The sequence below is a fragment of the Trichosurus vulpecula genome, chromosome 7, assembly GCF_011100635.1.
Source record: "Trichosurus vulpecula isolate mTriVul1 chromosome 7, mTriVul1.pri, whole genome shotgun sequence".
In the NCBI taxonomy this organism is placed as follows: Eukaryota; Metazoa; Chordata; class Mammalia; order Diprotodontia; family Phalangeridae; genus Trichosurus; species Trichosurus vulpecula.
Window position 1 is genome coordinate 198,666,543 of NC_050579.1, and position 19,979 is coordinate 198,686,521.

The following is a 19,979-nucleotide window of genomic DNA, read 5'->3' on the forward strand; positions in this document are numbered from 1 at the left end:
CTAGAGAACACTGTTCACAGTAACAGCAACACTGTGAAATGACCAACTTTGACAGACTTAGCTCTTCTCAGCAATACAATGATCTAAATAGTGAAGTTTGGATTCAGTCAAAGGGCTGTACTCAAGGACCTATAGGGCCACAGGTGGCCTCGAGGTTGCCCATTACCCACCCCTGAATTCTAAGACAATTCCAAAAGACTCATAATGGAAAATGCCATCCACATCCAAAGAAAGAACTATGGAGTCTGAAAGTAGATCAAAGGATACTATTTGATTTTTTTTCTTTCTCATGGTTTTTCCCTTTTATTCTAATTCTTCTTTCACAACATGACTTATGTGGAAATATGCTTAATACGATTGTACATGTATAGTCTATATGAGATTGCTTGCTGTCTTGGGGAGGGCTGATGGAAAGGAGGGGTAGAGAAAACAAAACTTGGAGCTCAAAATCTTATAAAAGTGAATGTTGAAAACTATCTTTACATGTAATTGGAAAAAATAAAAGATTATAAAGTGAGGAAAATAAGAAAAGACATGGATTCTGGCAATGGAGCACCATGTTCAAACAACAGCATGCCATTTTAGCTGGAATATTAAATGCATGGGATGGAGGGAACTGTGTGTGTGTGCGGGGGGAGTTAACGACTTAGAGACTATAAAAGTAGGGGGAAAACCAGTTACAAAGACCTTTGAATGCCAAATATAGGGCTTTATATTTGATTCTGGAGAGTGAACATAATAGGATCATTCTTACACTTAAGGAACATCATTTTGCAGCTGAATAGAAAATGAATTGGAATGGGGAGAAATGTGAGGCAGGGAAACCAATAAGAAGAGTCCAGGAAAGATGAGGAAAGGCCTGAATTAGAATGTCAGCTGCTTAAGTAGAAAGAAGGGACTATATAGGTGGAGGTGGAGCAAGAGGGAATAATGGAGGATGATGCTCATATTGTAAATTTGAGTGACTAGAAAAATGAAGGTCCCCCAACACTAACAGCAAAGTTTGTTGGGGAAAGAAAATTAGTTGTTTTGGAAATGCTGAGTTTCAATGCCCGTGGGATATTCAGATGTCTAAAAGCAGTTGGTGCTGCAGTACTAGAGTTCAAGAAGGAGATTAATGATAGAGAAATAGAACTGAGAATTATCTTAATAGAAATGATAATTTGACCCAATGGAAGTTGATTGCCAAATGAGAGAATATAGTGAGAAAAGCAGAGACAGAGCAGGACAGAGCCTTGGTAAACACCCAGGGACAGATAGATAATATTGTCTTCCATAATTTCTTCTAACTTCACTCATGAAACTTTTAAAATATAAATTCTCAAAAAGAATATCTGTTTTAAATTATCACTAGGCTACTGGAAGAGAGGCAGGTGACATGGTTTGGTGGCTAGAGACCTGGCCTTAAAGCCTGAAAGACTTGGGTTCTAATTCTGATTCTGACACATCATGACTCTGTGACCCTGGGCAAGTCACTTAACTTATCAGTGCTCTAAGAAACTCTCTGAAACTCTGGTTGCAGAGACGGTGCCAACTTGCATTGGTAGAGGAAGTTTCCTCATTTAGGACTCACCTATGTGAATGAAATCAGAAGTCCCGTCATTATCCATTAAGTAGAATAGTTGATGGGAATGGCTACCACTTTACCAATAATGATGTCCTCTAAAACTGATTATGATACTCCAAATTCCTTTGGCTAGATTTAAAATGTCTCCACTCCCTTTAAATATCAACTGTTACCACTTAATCAATAAGCATTTCTTAACCATATACTAGTCGTAAGGAACTTCACTAGGTGCTGGTGATACCAATATAAAAACAAATATTCCCTATCCTTCAAGAGCTTATATTTTATTAGATGGATAAAACATGAACGCAGATGAGTAAATTAAAGTCTATAAAAAGTAAATGCAAAGTATTTTCATCAGGAGAGCATTAGCAACTCAGGAGATCCAGACAGGCATCTACTAGTAGGTTATAAAAGAGAAGAGGGAGTACATTCTGCGCACAGGGAAAAGGCTGTGCAAAGGCTCAGAACAAGGAGTTAAATAGTTTTTATAAGAAATATCAAGAAGGCCAAGCTAACTTGAAGGCAGAAGCTATGAAGAAGAGTAATGCATAATTATGCTGGAAAGGTTAGACTGTTCAGGGCTTTAAATGCAGAGAAGTTTTGGGAACCACTGGAGCTTCAGAAGCAGGGAAAAGACACGACTGGACCAATTCTTTAGGAATACGGCTAGCAGCTGTATGAAGGAGAAGACAATGGAGGCAAGAAGACCAATTAAGAGGCTACTGTGATAGTATTAAGTACTTTGAGTTGAAGGTTCAGTTCAGGACCTGAATTAGGTCCTGCATGATAAGAAGGATGGTTCTGCCCTCAACAGAAACATGGGAATTTAAAGGAGAGGAGGGGTTTGAGTGTGGTGGAAGATGGGAGAGGATTAATAACGAATTGTTTTAGACATTTGGGGTGTAAAAGGATTATGGAACATCAATTAAAAATGTCCAAAAGGAAGTTGGGAACGTAGGACTGGAGCTCTGCAGAGACACTATGGCCTAATACGTAGATATAGGGATGATCTGCATAGAGATTATAGTTAAATCCAAGGAAATATATTAGATCAAAGAGTATAAACAGAATGCAATACACAATAAAGTGCTGGAGTATTCCCACAGAAAAAGACAGCAACATTCCCTAGTAACTGAAAAATGAAAAAAAAAACACAAAAAACAAAACCAACTTTAAGGTACTAGCTTCCAGGGGCAGTGGCAAGACAGGTACACTCATATACTGTGTGTGGAGATATGTCTTCATATATGAATTAAACATCTGGATCCTTTCATTAATGAAAGCTTATTAAGATATCACTATAGTAACAGGAAGTACTTCTGGGTTCTCATACCTGCTGGACTTTATAAATCATAGGATGGTAGATTCGGAAGAGAACACAGAGGTTATCTAGTCCAACCCTTACATTTTATAGATAAGAAAACTGGAGCTCAAGAGGTGAACAAACTTAGAATTTTATGAGATAGAGGTGAGGAGGTATTGCATACCAGGCAAGAGGAGAGTTTGTGCAAAGGCATAGGGACAAGAAATAGATTTTCTGTGAGACTGTCTACATGAGACATTATAACAGAAAGCATCTAATACAGTCAATCCTCAACTTTTGTGGGGGTGATGTTCCTAGAAAACGATGTGAAAGTAAAAAATGCAAATGATGATACATTGAACCTATGGGAAATAGGGGGGTTAAGTTTCCATGACCATCAAAAACTAATTTTTACTAGAGATTGCTGAAAATATACTTTTCTGCATACAATTCTTTTTAATAATACAGTAATTCTGACAATATCCACTCTTCCTAACATAGTAACCATGAAATAACCTATAAAATGTGGTACACGAAATAAAATTGTTAACAACCAAAATATTTTTCTCACTAGTAATTCTCTAGGATTCTGTATCTTTTTGTGCTACCATCTCAATTTAAAAAAGAAAAAAAACCCATTGATTTCAGACAATATTCACTTTTTATAACATATAAATCCATAAATTTTACCATAAATATTACAGAGCAAATAAAATTCTTCAAGCTAAAACATTATTTAACCTGAATCTTACTTTCTACTCTGTCAGATGGCAATGTGAGGGTGTCATTCTATATTAAACTGCTATAAATCTGCCTTGGTCTCTCTCTGAAAACCAAGGGAGAGTTTGCTGAGTCTTTGGTCACTGCTGTTGGAAGTCACTGAGTCTGGGAAGGTCTCAAAATCACCCCAGCATTCTGTCCTTCATGGCTGGTGGATGGCATTTGGGATCACGAAGGTCGAGCCAACTTGAAATTTCAGCAATGTCTGCTTCATGTGTCATTTACGATCCTTAAGATCTTGGAGTATGGGAACCAAGCAGAGTTGAGCTGACATTTAACACTGAGGCTACAATTGATGATGGGACTGAAAGATTCAATGTCTCTAGCTAGCTGGTTCATTATGCCAAGCCACCCTTCTACCTTGGAGACTGTTAGCAGCATAATCATTTTTTTTCCTCTAATAGCCGTGAATGTGTGCTGCTGTCAATGCTAAAGAGAAAATGAGGTTACTAATAAAATTATGTGAAAGCCTGAGGTCAACAACTTCAAGCGAAGGAATGTTGAGGATCACCTGCACTTGGTCTGTGCTTAGAATTAAAAAATCTACTGTAATTTCAATAAAGTATTACCTTAGGTACAACAACAAAGGTAACAAACTGATATCAGTGTATTATGAATCAGTTTACTTGTATTCATCTGGATATTATACTCCCCGCTTTCAGATGAATGCCATCTTAGAGACTATACCATCATGAGATTGATAAGTGGATCTCTGATAAGAACATCTTGATGAGAGTCATCTACATTTAGGGGACCATGTAAAATACTAGCCACTGTACATCATAGACACTAACACTTAACAGTAATGTCCTTTATCTACTCATCTATTTTCTAATGGGAAATGATTTTCCAGATTTTCATTGAGATGAACATTTTTAAGTGATTTTTTTTTCCTGAATGAAACATACACCTATTCATGAGTTATAAGAATTAGAAGGCACACCATCTAGTCTAACCCTTTGTCTTTAAATGAGTCAGAGAGGGAACCAGAAGTTCAAGGAATTGTCTAAGGTTGCACAGGTGATAAGTAAAAGACCCAGGACTCAAACTCAGGATTTTGATTTCAAATCAAAATCCACCTCCTCCCCCTCTCTTTCACCCACACACATATACATACACTTTAGTAAAGCAAAAGAAAAGTGCAGCCAGTGCCCTTCCCACATCTGCAGTATTCTGATCCTCACTACCAAGGAGTCTATGGGTTCAGCATTTGACTTTGTAGGCATCCAATCTGGAAAGGCCATAAACAGGCAGTTTTCACAATCTTTTGTAAGTAAACTGACCCTTCTATAATAGAGTTGTTACGTTGGAAACAACCTCATAAAGATGACTAGTGAGTAACAAAATTTTAGACATCCAAAAAAGTTCAAATTTTACTAAAAAAACAATGCCTTAGCTCATAGGAACACATCTCTATTAAGGGAATTTTTTGGCAGCCATGGAAAGCCCAGGTGGCTGATATTTGGGGTAAAGATTAGTTTTCCAACATCAGGCAACCATATTAATGGAGGAATTGTCATACATATGATCACTCTTGGCATTAGAAAATTCAGGTGTGTGATCTCTGTAGTCCTTTCACCCATTTCCTCAGTTTGCTTGTTTATAATGTTTATAATGAAGTAGGATTAAATTATCTCAAACTATATTTTCAGTTCTAAGATTCTATGATTCTGGACTGATTTTTCAGTAAGTGGGTGAGTACCCACACTTTAGTAATTGAGGGTAAGGCTTTCATAGATGAATAAAAGTTGATTAGTACAGTGGCAAAAAAAATTCAGATGTTTGAGTATCCTCTCTTACCCCCTCATAAAGTAACTATGTCGGGGAAAAAGGAGACATTTTTGCAAGTAACTACAATACACCAGAAAACAAACCTAGTGGAAATCAATTTCATGTGACATTTGCATTTAACAACACTCAGCATTCAGTCATTTGCTGTTTCCTACCAGACTGCAGATTTTAGAAGAACTTCTTAATAATGCCTATGATTGAACTGTTACTCTGTCAGCTTTAATGGACACCCTGGCACCTATTAGAATGTGCTGCATTTCTTCAATCTTAATTCCCTGGATATTCAATTAATTCAAAGAAGATGAGCTTTGCTTTCACATATTTGAAACACATCAAAGAGATACATTAATCTATTTTTAAACAGCATTTGTCCCTGAACAGGGAGATTCTTGTAGCTGCTGAGTCAGGTTATGCCAACCCAAGAGCTGCCAAAATAGTCAGTGTAGTTTTTAAAAAAATATGTCAAACAAAACCATCAAATTAAGATCATGTCATCTTTCAGGTCCTAAAAAGATTAGTCTGAAGTATTCACCTACTTTCCCTTCACAGAATCTTAGAATGATGGTCAGCCTTTCAGGCATGTCTCTGGGTCCCTGTTACAAATAAGTCTTCTGCAGTGATCTCTGCCCAGTAGATTTTTTTTTAAATTCAAGAACTAATTACATGCTTTTGTGTCTTCAGAATTAAGTCAAATGAAAAAAATATTCAAAGTAACATTGAAAACCAATAGAGATTTTACAGCTAAAACATTTCTTTTTAATACAGCAGAAGTGGACTGTGCTAACATGCTTTGATTTTAACATACCACTACTGTTTCTCCCCTCTTCCTCATCCCCATATGTTGTAATAAAGGATAACAGTGACCACATTTAATTCCCAGCATAAATTTTTACCATGGTGTTTTGGATCAAGAAATATAACTGAATTGGTTCATATAGATATATAAGGCTTACAAAGCACTATCTCTATAAGAACCCTATAGGAGAGGTTGTACAAGTTTTATCCCCATTTCAAAAAGAAGGAAATTGAGGTTCTGACATGTGGGGTCACACTATTGATAAGTTTCAGAACTGAAGTCCTTTGGCTTTATAGACTGCAGTGGTTCTGTTTTTTTTAATCACACTAGTATAAAGTTGTATTAATTTATAACAAAAACAATTCAGCAGAAAATAGTAGTAAGAACCAAGAGCTCAGTTGGTATTAAAAAAAGAATAGAAATTCTACTAACATTAGGAAATTTTATTAAAATCCTGAAATTTTATACAAGTCCTCTCTGCAAACAAAATGAGTCTTCTCCCTCCAATGTCATGAAAATTTGTTTCTGTATCTCTGTTCATGATGTTCTCTTTTCTAAGAATCCCTGTCTCTCCAAGGCCCAACCTAAGTACCTCCTCACTCATTAATCTTTATCAGGTAGTCAACAATAAACTCAATGAACTCTGACCTTCCTCGGACTAATTGTTGGTACTAATTGCTGTGTGTGTGTATATACATATATATATATATACACATACACACACACACACACATATATATATACATATATATGTATATCCTATGTATACGTGTGTGTATCTATCTATCTATATATATCTATATATATATATATGTGATTATATGATATGTTTTCCCTAAGGATGTTGCCATGAATGCTATGCCGTGCTTTAATTGAACAATGCTTTAGTTTATTGCTGAATAAATAGAGAGTTCATCATACTTTGCAATTGGACCCTTTTAATTATTTATAGCAGCAGTCGTCAGATGTGCTGCCGTGATTGGCGATACACTAAGGAATTAGGAAGAGGGAGAGTGCTGTGAAAAGGAGGAGGGCCGAAAAAGAAAGGCAGCAGTCAGAACCAAAACAAACTTTTGAAGAAGGAAGGCATAAAAAAAAGAAAAGAAAGGAGTAAAAGAGAGACTAAGATGAAGGGAAATACATAGTTAGCAATCATACCTGAAAGTATATGAGATAAATTCATCCATAAAATGGAAACAGATATCAGAGTAGATTAGAAACCAGAATCCAACAATATATTATTTCCAAGAAACATAACTGAAACAGAAACACAGAGAAGTAAAATAAAGGGCTGGAGCAGGGTCTCTTATACTTCACCTGAAGTAAAAAAAAAAAGGCAGGAGTGGCAATCGCTATTCTCAGACAAAGCAAAAGCAAATATAAACCCAATTAAAAGAGATCGTTGAGGAAACAACATTTTACTAAAAAGTTTAACAAAGGGGTAATATCAATACTAAACATATACACCAGATGGTATAGCATACAATTCTTAAAGGAAAATTTAAATTATTTACAGAAGGAAATAGGGGATAAAATCTAAACATATAATAAATAAGTAGTAGCTAAGGATTTGAACAAAATTTTAGAAAATCTAGATATTATAGGAGTCTGAAGAAAACTAAATGGGAATAGAAAAGAATACACCTTTTTCTTAGTTGTATATGGCACTTTTACAAAAATTGTCCATAGACTAGGACATAAAAACCTCATAAGTAAATGCAGAAAAGCAGAAAAATTAAATGTATCCTTTTGGAACCATAATAGAAAAAAAATTACATTCAATAAAAATGCCTTGGGAGCATAAAGATTAATTGGAAACTGAATAATCTAATCCTAAAGAATGAGTGGATCAAAGAGCAAATCATAGAACAAATTAATAACATCAAGAAAGATAAGGACAACAGTGAGACAATATGCCACAACTTGTGGGATACAGTCAAAGTAACGCTAAGGGAAAATTTAGATTTCTAAGTGATTATTTCAATAAAAGGCAGAAAAAGATCAATGAATTGGGCATGCAATTAAAAAAAACAACTAAGAAAACAACAAATTAAAAATCCTCAATTAAGCAACAAAATATAAATTCTGAAAATCAAAGGAGAAATTTATGAAACTGAAAGTTAAAAAAATTGAACTAATAAAGCAAAAAATACATAAAGCATAGTTTGATTACAAAAGAAGAAAATCAAATTACCATTATCAAAAATGAAATGGGTGAAAGCACTACAAATGAAGATGAAATTAAAGCAATTATTAGAAGCTATTTTGCCCAATTATACGCCAATAAAAGTGACAATCTAAATGAAATGGATAAATATTTGCAAAAATATAAAATGCACTGGTTAACAGAAGATGAAATAGAATACGTAAATAAACCTATCCTGAGAAAAGAAACTCAACATACCATAAATGAATTTTCTAAGGAAAAACAAAAATAAGCACAGGACCAAATGATTTAAAAGCTAATTCTACCAAACATATAAAGAACAGTTAATTCCAATATTACATGAACTATTTGAAAAAATAGGTAAAAAAATGAGTCCTATCAAATTCCTTTAATGACTTAAATATGGTTTTGATACCTAAACCAGAGAGAATAAAAACAGACAAAGAAAACTGCAGACTAATTGCCCTAATGAATATTGACTGTAATATTTTAAATAAAATACTGGCAAGGGGACTATATCAACATATCATATAGATCATATACTATGACCAAATTGGACTTATATCATGAAGGCAAGGCTAGTTCCGTATTATTATTCAGTCCTTTCAATTGTGTCCAACTCTTTATGATCTTATTTGGAGTTTTCTTGGAAAAGATACTGATATATGACATTATAAAATATACATATGCAAATTGTGAGGTACCTAAAATAATGAGTGTTTATGCAGGTTTCATAAGTCTCAATACAGTGTTAAGCTTTACTAGCTTAAGCAGTTGAGTGAATTTAAGAATTAAAGTTTTAGTAGGTTAAAACTACACTAAAATTTGGGGATACTCTATATAGAAAGATGTCACCATATGTCAAATAAACAGAAGATTTTATTGTTGTTCATTCATATCAGTTGTGTTTGACTCCTCCAGAATCCATTTGAGGCTTTCTTGACAAAATATGTTAGAATGGTTTACCATTTTCTTTTCCAGCTGACTTTAAAGATGAGGACCTGATGCAAATAGGGTTGTGACTTGCCGAGGGTCATATAGCTGGTAAGTGTCTGAGGCCAAATTTGAACCCAAGAAGATGAGTTTTACAGACTTCAGGCCCAGCAATCTAACCAGCTGTACCACCTAGCTGCCCCAAACACAAAATAGCCCATTCCAAATTCTCTAACGCATAGCATATACTCCAAAGGTTGGTCCATGGCTCTCTACTTGATAGGATAATTTTCTTATTCTTTTTTCTGTTTTCCCTCAATTCAGAGTTAGAAAAATGTTTTGAAAGTCTTTACTGATATATTTTGTTTTTACATCACCAGAATTTCTCCTAATATCCTTACTGGTCTCTTTTTCTCTTTGCCCTCTCAGAGAGCCATTTCATACAAAAATACCATTTTAAGGAAAAAAAAAAAACAAGAAAAGAAAAAGAGAAAGAGAAAAAATAACAGCAAAATTATATACAGAAAAATCTGAAAAATATATGCAATGTTTCACCCCCATGAACCTCCCACCTCTATAAAGGTGTGGTATTGGGGTTGGAGGATGTTTTTTCTTTGTAATTTTGAAACATTCATTGAAAAAGTTATTTTCAGTTACACTGTTAACAGTCATTGTGCATAGTATTATCTTGGTTCCATTTATTTCACTCTGCATCAGAACATGTTTAGTTTTTTATGCTTCTCCATCTTATTCATCATTTTTAAGCACAGTAATAATCTATTCACCTACATATACTGTAACTTGTTTAGTCATCCTCAATCAATGGAAATCTACTTTGTTCTAAAAGATCATTTCAACAAGTTTTTTAAAGGCACATTGAACACTATAACCAGTTTTTACAACAGTATCTCTAAATAACATTGAACCCTTGAGCAAATTTCAACTTTTCGTTTCTATCAACTTCTCAATTTTAGCTATTGATTGCAATTAGCATTTTCATTAGGTCTTTTCTTCTCAACCTCCTTTGCTGATTCATCACCCACATAATATCCCTTCCTAATTGTGGAAGTTCTCCATGGCCCTGTTCTGGGTCCTCTTCTCTTTTTCTCAACACTCAGTCACTTGGTCACCTTACTCCCATGGGTTTCAAAATTGTCTCTATGTAAATGACTCACATATCAGGTCCAGGTTACATAAACAAGATAGGAAGGAAGGAAAAAAAAGAAAGTAGAGAAACCAACACTTATTAAGCATCTACTATGTGTGAAGAACTTTACAAATATTCCCATTTGATCCTCATAACATCCCAGGGAGGAAAGTGATAATATTGTCCTCATTTTGTAATTAAGGAAACTGAGGCAAACTAAAGTCAGACCCTGACTTGGCCAGGGTCAAGAGATAGTAAACAAGCTAGCTTAGGCTAAATTTGGACTCAGCTCTTTCTGACTGTAGGCCCAGCACTCTATCTACTGAACCAACCAGCTCACTTTAAGAAGGGGCAGAGATCACTGATAGTAGAGGATAAAGGGAAAGGCTTCATGTAAAAGTTGCTGCTTGGTCATATAAAAAGAGCTCTAAATCACTATTGATTAGAGAAATGCAAATTAAAACAACTCTGAGGTACCACATCACACCTATCAGATTGGCTAACATGACAAAATAGGAAAATGATAAATGTTAGAGAAGATGTGGGAAACTGGGACACTAATGCACTGTTGGTGAAGTTGTGAACTGATCCAACCATTCTGGAAAGCAATTTGGAACTAGGCCCAAAGGGCTATAAAAATGTGCATACCCTTTGACCCAGCAATATCACTTCTAGGTCTATATCCCCAAGAGATCATAAAAAAGAGAAAAAGACCCACGTGTACAAAAATATTGATAGCAGTTCTTTTGTGGTGGCAAAGAATTGGAAATTGAGGGGATGCCTATCAATTGGGGAATGGCTGAACAAGTTGTGGTATATGATGTAACGGAATACTACTGTGCTATAAGAAATGATGAGCAGTGAGACTTCAGGAAAACCTAAAAAGACTTCTGGACAGGGACTTGATACTACCAAAGTGACACAGAATTTGTGCTAAGTCTAAGTCCATTCTCCCCAGAGACTGAGAAGGTATCAGAGGGATTGCGCCCCTGACGTATTGAGGGAAATGTTTATTCTTCTGATCTTGCTATACCTTCAGAGTAAACATCCTTTTAGATAAACTCACTGATATTAAGTGGTTAGGTGGAACTGCAGTGCTAGTCATTGGTGGTTAACAGTGTTGGGAGGGAACTACATTAGAATAGGGGATCAAACTGATGGCAATAGAGAAGAGATGCCCTAATCCCTCTGTGGAACCTCAGGACCATCAGAAGCAGAAGAATCAGGGATTTTTCTAGCAGAGTAAGGCCAGAAAACAAACCGGCTATTTTAGAGACAGCTGGAGGCACAGTGGATAGAGCACTGGGTCTAGGGTCAGGAAGATCCGATTTCAAATAGCTTCAGACATTTACTCGCTGTATGAACCTGAACAAGTCACAGTTTCTTCAACTGTAAAATGTTTTAATAGCACCCAGATTGCATGACTGTTGTAAGGATTAAATGGGATATTTGTAAAAAGTGTTTAGTACTGTGGTAGGCACTGTATAAAATGCTTATTTCCTTCCCTACTTATAAATATACACGGGGTCTCTGTCATTAGAATGCAATCTTTGAAAGGTTTCATTTTTTTTCTTTGTATTCCCAACACTTATCACAATGTACTATATATTATACTATATATTAGGTGCTAAATAAATGCTTGCTTGACTGATTATTCTTCACGTAGTATATTTCTTATTTATTTAACACATTTATCCAACTGAACAAAATGCCTCTTCTTGTGACATCATAACCTAAGAGAACATCTTATAGCCTCTGTAATGGATAGGTATCAGTGTTGACAACTGTTCTTGACAAGCACTATCCCATACTGAAAGCTTAGTTTTACTTCCATAAAGTAGTATTGTTTTAACTTTGAAGTCTAGCCTTGTCTTGTCTTCCCCAATGATGGCCTTCAATCCCACCTAGCTATTGCTCTCTGGCTCCCACTTTTCACCTCTCTACAATATTTTGCAAATGAGCTTACATTTTAACCAGTATTTCCCTTGACTAGCATACCTCTCTAGTTGACAAGAAAATCCAATTCCTATTGGCTAAGGTGATTTCTGGACTCCATAGAGCTTTTTACCGGGAAAATTGTTTTGCAAAGTCATAGTTGAGGTCTTTATTTTTGTCCATATTAACACCTCATTTAAACAAATAAGTTCGTAAATGTGATAGTATTCCATTTATCATAATGTTGAACTGAATTTGAAGTTGCTTTAACAAATCAACGATATGACTGCACACAGATTGTGAAATTACTACCATCAATTAAATACAGCCAAAAATCACCTGGGGAAAGGGATAATGGTACTCAATATTATCAGAACCTTTTGATTCTATTCTTGAAGAAAATATTCATACAAACGTAAGCCATTTGAGTGGTCATTAAGTATCTGTCCTCTTTTGTTTCTTGATTCCTTATCACCTTTCTCACATTCTGTTTTCTTCTGGCATCTATTTCTGCAGTGATATTAAGGTGTATACTGCCTTAGCATGAAGCATCTTGTCAAGTTTTTCATCAAATTCCTCTACTTCATTCTCTGAAACAGACATTGGTGAATAAGCTTCAATTATCTTCATAGTCTGTGTTCTCATACTTTTTGTGGTTATTTCAGGCAACACAGCCAGGTGTCCCACAAAATGATGTTTCTTCTTATCTTTGTGCACATAATGCAACTAACTTAAACAACTCCTTTTTTGCTTCCCTGAAGAAAGCTGTCTTTCCATTTGCCTGCAACTTTTTTTAATGTCTTCTGATTTAACTTAGAGCAAGAATGAAAATGGGGTAGCTAGGTGGCACAGTAGATATAGCCCTGGGCCTAGAGTCAGGAAGACTCCTCTTCCTGAATTCAAATATCGCCTCAGACACTTACTAGCTGTGTGACCCTGGACAAATCACATAAGCCTGTTTGCCTCAGTTTCCTCATCTGTAAAAGGAGCTGGTGAAGGAAATGGCAAAACACTCTGTATCTCTGCCAAGAGAACTCCAAATGGGTCATGAAGAGCCATACAAGACTGAAACGACTGAACAATAAGAATGAAGATATGAATTTGGTTCAGTTTTTCTAGTAGAATAATAAATCAATGGTCATTGGATAAAAACTATACATCAAAAGTAAGGACAGGTCCTAAACCTGTGATTTCACTGACACAGGGAACTCAAAAATGAAGAAATTCCCTTTATTAACGCAGTTTAGTACAATCTCTGCAACTTAAAATCTTGGGAGTTGCCTCGAGCACTAAGAGGTCATATAATAGAAGTAGTGAGTGTCAGAGGCAGGACTTGATCCCAGGTATTTTTGGCTCTCTATCCATTAGCTCTTTCTTTCATTAAGAACAGAAGGAGCTAAACTCTGCTTCAAGACCTCCCAAATGCTGTGATTCTTACAGTCCTCACTCCTTTTCTACCACTCTACCAACAGCAGTAGAGAAAAGTGATATATTATAGGGTCTTTGCATTATAGAACTAAAGCATTAAGACAGGCCACCTCATCCAGTCCTCTTACTTTACAGATGAAGAACCAGAGGCATAGAGAGGTTGAGTAATTTGTCTAAGTTTGCAAAGATAGTAAGGAACAGAAATTACATTTAAACCCAGGTCTTCTGACTCAAAACTATACCAAGATATCTCAAGGGAAGAAAGGCTATACAAGATGGAATTCTGTCTTCTATTTTTATCTTTTTCAAAAGTCACCATGACCAAAAAAGGCCACTGTCTAAAGGCTACCACTAATAACTCTCCCTTCTCATTGAACTAATTGGTTCGTGGCGAGTAGATGGTCTAAAAGTTTTACAAGTATTAGCTCAAATGTTAGTCTTTGCAAAAACCTTGCAAGGTAGGTATTATTAATATTCCCATTTTACAGTTGATGAAGTGGAGGTAAACAGCAATTATGTGACTTTCCCAGGGTCATATACAGCTAGTAAATGTATGAAGCTATTTGAAATCAGGTCTTCCTGACCCCAGACCTAGTGCTGTCTACTGTGCCTCCAGGTGCCACTGCAAAAAAGCCTATGCTTTAATCTTTTCCACACTGTTAGCCTTCCAGAACTCAGGCTCAACTTTATAAGTCGTCTCTTTCTCCTGGTCAGAGAACTGAGACTCAATATACACAGATGCAGGCAGTGCGCCTACATAAGCGGGCGAACAAACACAGACACGCACTTTTTTTTTTTCTATTTTGTCTGGTGAATAATGAAACTCACCCATGTATTGGCATTTTACATCACGTAAAATGTGTTTTAAATTGTTTGGGAAGAATAAAACAGAAACCAAGGCACAAAGTAGGAGAATGATAAAGTATCATAAAGTAATTGGGTTTTTCAACTTTCTCTAAAGAGAGCAATGACAAGTCAATTTTATCTTTTGTAATTGCGGCACATTGATGGGGTAGGATGAGAATAGAAAAAAAGATTCTACAAAAAAGTCAAATATTCTCACAATTGCTAAAAACTCCATCATGTTGTTTCTTTTCCGACAGGGTCTATCACTATAATAAGTTAATTTTAAAAAAACAAAAAACAAAACTGCACACAGATAAAGAACAGATAAATTAAATCATTAACTGAAGGGATCTTTGAAAACTCTGGCCAATATTCTGAATATTTATATAAAAAACGAAAATTACCTAAGGGCTAGATTATGAACTCAATAAAAGCAAACAGCAATATTACATTTTAAAAATCAATAGATAGATTTCCTTGTGAAACACCATTTCTAAGATAAGGCTGAAACAGTCAGTTTATCCCTCTGTATCCACTTCTATTCTTTCTTAGTTGTCAATTAAAAAGGTCAAAGATTAGGGTACTTAATACAGCCCAAGGGAAGGAAACAGAAACCAAAGTAAATACAACACAACAGAAGGAAGAAAAACAATTATAAATTTAAGTGGGGAGGAAAAAAAGACTCCAGTTAAATAAATGTTACAACAGAACAGAACTAGGGGCTTACCTACTTCAGCAACTCCACGTAGTGCTTAATGACAAAAGAAATAAAATGTCTTCAATGTATGGCCTGTTTCCTACTGTATATCAGTCCATTTGTGGAACACCTGCTATGTGTACCACTGTACTGGTTACTAGGGCAGTAACAAAGGAAATGAAGACAGTCTTTGACCTCAAGGGTTTACAATCTAATGAGGGTGAATGGACAAATACAATAGCTATTAATTCATAAGATGATAGCATAATATAAAGGATTTCAATGTTGTAGACCCAGTAAGCTGAGAAATCATTAAAACTTTTAAGTAGTAAAGAAAATAAGCAGCTAGGATGGTGCAGCAGATAGAGCACTAGGCCTAGCATCAGGAAGACCCAAGATCAAACTTGGTCTCAGACACTTATAAGCTGTGTGACCCCTGGCAAGTAACCTAACTCCATTTGCTCCAATTTCCTCATCTATAAAATGAGCTGGAGAAGGAAATGGCAAAGCACTCTAGTATCTTTGCCAAGCAAATCCCAAATGGGGTTGCAAAAAGTCAGACAGGACTGAAGCAACTGAAAACCACAAACAGCAAATAGAACACTAGAATAAACAATGAAAGTACTAGCTCTGGAGAGAATGTAGTCACAGGGCCTGATGTATACAGGCAGGAATTACCCAAAAACAAAGAATATCAGAAGTTTTGGAGGAAAGTAAGAAGAATAGGAAAAAAAGGTGAGTAGGCAGGCTCTGCAGTGTAATGCATGATAACAGGATACACAGACTGATGCAAGGGAAGGATTTTTGGAATATAAGGGAGATCCATTTCAAAGAATGGATCTACACAACACATATCTTCACATTTCATTTCAACGTTATAGAATGTAATAATATATTACTTACCCGATTAATACTGCTGTTCCTTAAAATAACTTGCACTAGAGTTTTCTCAAATTCTTCCAACTTCTTGAAACATTTTTTAAGTATGTGATTAGATAAATTACAATCATCGATTAACCTAGTCAAAACACAAACTGCTTCTGTCAAAAAGTTTGAGAAAGGGAGTTTAGGGTCACTGTAAAAAGTTATCAGGCCATCAAGCAATCGAAAAACAGAATCAGATACTGTGGAACAGTCACTTTCAATCTTATTTAAATCTGTTTTCAAACTACCAGATTCTGTCAAGTTCTTCAGTTCAAGCACATGTTGCAAAAACTGCAGGTGAGAAGATAAAGTTTTTTCTTGGAAGGCACAGTGACTTTTCACAATGGGCAGTTGATATACAGAAATTTCAGAAGATGAAGTAGAACTCTCTTCAACATTTTGGGACAGTTCTGAAGGATCAGTTCTATTCTCACTTAACACATCACAGCCAGAGTCTTCCAGCTGACTGGAGATGTTCTCAGGACTTTCAGACTCCTTAGAGGACAGAGGCGCAGCTCTGTTTCCTGAAACAAAACAAAAATATATACGACTTAACAATGATTTTCTTGTGCACCTAAAAATCTCTTGATTTAAGATCAAACCATTTGTCATTTAAACCTAAAATGGTAAATGAAAGGCCTACCAAAAGCAATGGCCTCAATATTATGAAAGAAAAAAGAAATACATATCTTCACACAAAATCGTCAAAGAAATGAGCATAACAATAATTGCAAGGAAAACTTACCTTCACTGGCAAAAGCTAGTTAAGATTCCTTTTGATATTTCCTCACAAACAAAAAGAAAGGCTTCCAAGTGGCTTCTCAACCCCTTCTTTCACTTTCTGCTCTAAGCCACTGATGCAGCCCATGATTTCTATCTCTTTTCCTATTTTCATCACGACTTCTTAAATTTCAGAACGACAGTATGGATGATTCCCAGAGTTTCCTCCAATGACTTAGCCAGTTTGTTAAGAAAGCTTTATAAGAAAGCAAAGGAAGAGTGAAACTAGGCTACTTCCTTGGTGTAAGAGAGGGGAAAGCAATACATAAAAATCTAGGAATGTGGTGACACTCAGAACTGTCACCAATGCATTCTAAAATGTCGCTGATATCTCTTGGGAAATATAAATTATATTCAGCTTTCATTCAAATGGTTATCCTGCTTTTTACAGGTAGGCATAAATATTCTTAAAGGCCTGTTCCTCTAGCCAGGCATACCTTATGGGAGATAGAAAGAGGTTTCACATTTAGGGAATGGGGGACCAGCCTTTAGAATCTGGGAAGACTGGGTCAAGTACTGTTTTAGGCATCAATTACATGAGTAGCCACGGACAAGACGCTTAAACTCCCATAACCCCTTGGCATCCCTATGTGACTATCTCTGACTATTCAGTAGCAGCTGCTTTATCAATACGCATAGTGAAAAAGTTTTGAGTCTCCATAAGAAATTCCTATAATGATGAGATTATATGTGCAGGTCACCACCACTCCCCACATGTTCTCAATTACTTTTCTACACATCAAAACAGATAGAGTAGTTATCCAATACAGGATGTATATAATTCAAAGAAATAAAAAGGACTTTAACATGTATTTTATGAGGTGGGATAATCTTTTTATACATGTGTAATGCAAGTAGCTATGTGGCACAGTGGACAGAGCAATAGGCCTGGAGTCAGGAAGACTCATCTTCCTGAGTTCAAGTCTGGCCTCACTGTGTGATCCCGGGCAAGTCACTTAACCCTGTTTCTCTCAGTTTTCTCATCTGTAAAATGGGCTGGAGAAGGAAATGGCAAACTACTCTAGTATCTTTGCCAAGAAAACCCTACTGGGGTCACAAAGAGTTGAACATGACTGAAATGACTGAACAACAAATATAAAAATATCTTACATATAGTAATTACATATAAAATATAAACTGACATTTCATATTGATAAGAATGGGAGATTTCAACAATTTGGAACACCTTTTCAAGTTTGGTCAACAAGCATTTAATATGCACTTAGCTCCATAGTAAACACTAGGAATATAGGAAAAAAAAAAACACAACAGCCCCTACATTCAATGAGCTTACATTCTCATGGTAGAAATAACATAACAACCCAAACACAAACACTCTTGAAGAAGGTAGTTGTCAACAGGTATTTATGAAGCATTTACTATATCCCAGGCACTGTGGGAAGTCCTGAGGATTAAAAAAAAACCACAAAAACAATATCTTCTTTCAAGGAGCTAACAAATTAATGGGGAGAGAGGAAGAAAGGTAATGAGGGAAGACCATATGAAAACAACTATGTGCAAACAAAATATACACAGGATAAATTGGAGACACTCTCAGAGGAACATGGTTGGTTGTTATCCTTCATTCTCAGAGGACAAAAATGACATTATTATGTTGGAGCCATGGTACGGTGTGTGTGACTGTGGCTGATCAGACCAATACAAGCTCAGAAGGCTTTACCTCAGGTTGGGTACAAATAGTCCACGTAAACATTTGGGGTGGACATCATAATAACAGGAATGTCACTAACATTCAGGAGGACCAGAAAAGGTTTACTGCACAAGGTGGAATATTAGCTGAGACTTGAAAGAAGTCAGGGATACCAGAAGGCAGAGATGAGGAAAGAATAAATGCTAGGCATTTGGGATAGCCAGGCAAAATGCAGAGAATCAGGAGATGTGGGGTCCTGTGTGAGAAAGAGCAAAGAGGCCAGTGTCACTGGAGTGAAAGCTACATGGGAGTAAAGTATAAGACTGGAAAGTCAAAGATACAGGTTATGAAAAGCTGCAAAAGCCACTGGATTTTACATTTGATTCTGGAATCAATGGAGAGTCACTGGAGTTTACTGAATGAGAAAGGAACTTTGTCAGATCTACACTTTAGAAATATAACTTTGATAGCTGAGTGGAGGATCAACTAAAGGGAGGAAAATCTTGAGACGAGGAAGCTATTGCAAAAGTCCAAACATAAGATGATAAATGACCTGTGCCAGGGTGGTGGAAGTGTCAAAGTAGAGGAGGGGTTATATATGAGAGAACTGTGAACACAGAATCAACAGGAGTTGGCAACTGGTTGGATTGGAGGTGGGTAGAGACAGAGTAAGAGACTGAAGATGACACCTGGGTTGAGAAGCTGGGTGAACTGGAAGGATGGTGGTGCCATCAAATGCAATAAAGAAGTTTAGAAGAAGAGAGATTTGGGGGTTGAGTGGAATAGATTATGAGTGAAGTTTTGGACATGATGAGTTTAAGATGTGTACAGGTCATACAGTTTGAGATTTCTAATAGGTGGCTACAGATGCGAGAGTGGGGGTCGGAACAGAGATTATGGATGGATAAATAAATATAAGAATCATCCGCAAAAACATAATTATTGAATATATGCTGCTGATGAGATCATCAAGTGAAATAGTATACAGGGAAAAGTGAAAAGAGCCCAGGACAAGCCTTGGGGGGACGCTTGGGATTAGTGAGAGTTAGGAGATATAGGAGAGATCAGTGTCACAACAAGAGCATAGTCCATGAAGAGGTGATTGGCAGTGTGAAAAGCATCAGACTGTTCATGAAAGGTGAGGACTGGAAAGGAATGTTTGATTTGCCAATTAGGAGACAATTTGCAACTTTAGAAAGAGTAGTTTCAGTTAAATGTTGATGTCAGAAGC

At 36.1% G+C, this 19,979-nt stretch overlaps 1 protein-coding gene across 1 annotated transcript in view; it reads right to left on the minus strand.

The window, feature by feature from the left end:
* MEI4 (meiotic double-stranded break formation protein 4) overlaps positions 1-19,979 on the minus strand; it is a 229,234-nt gene that overhangs the window by 151,846 nt on the left and 57,409 nt on the right. Inside the window, exon 3 of the mRNA XM_036769437.1 lies at positions 16,297-16,834. Within this exon, the coding sequence (XP_036625332.1) occupies positions 16,297-16,834 (538 nt within the window). The remainder of the gene's footprint in view (positions 1-16,296; positions 16,835-19,979) is intronic.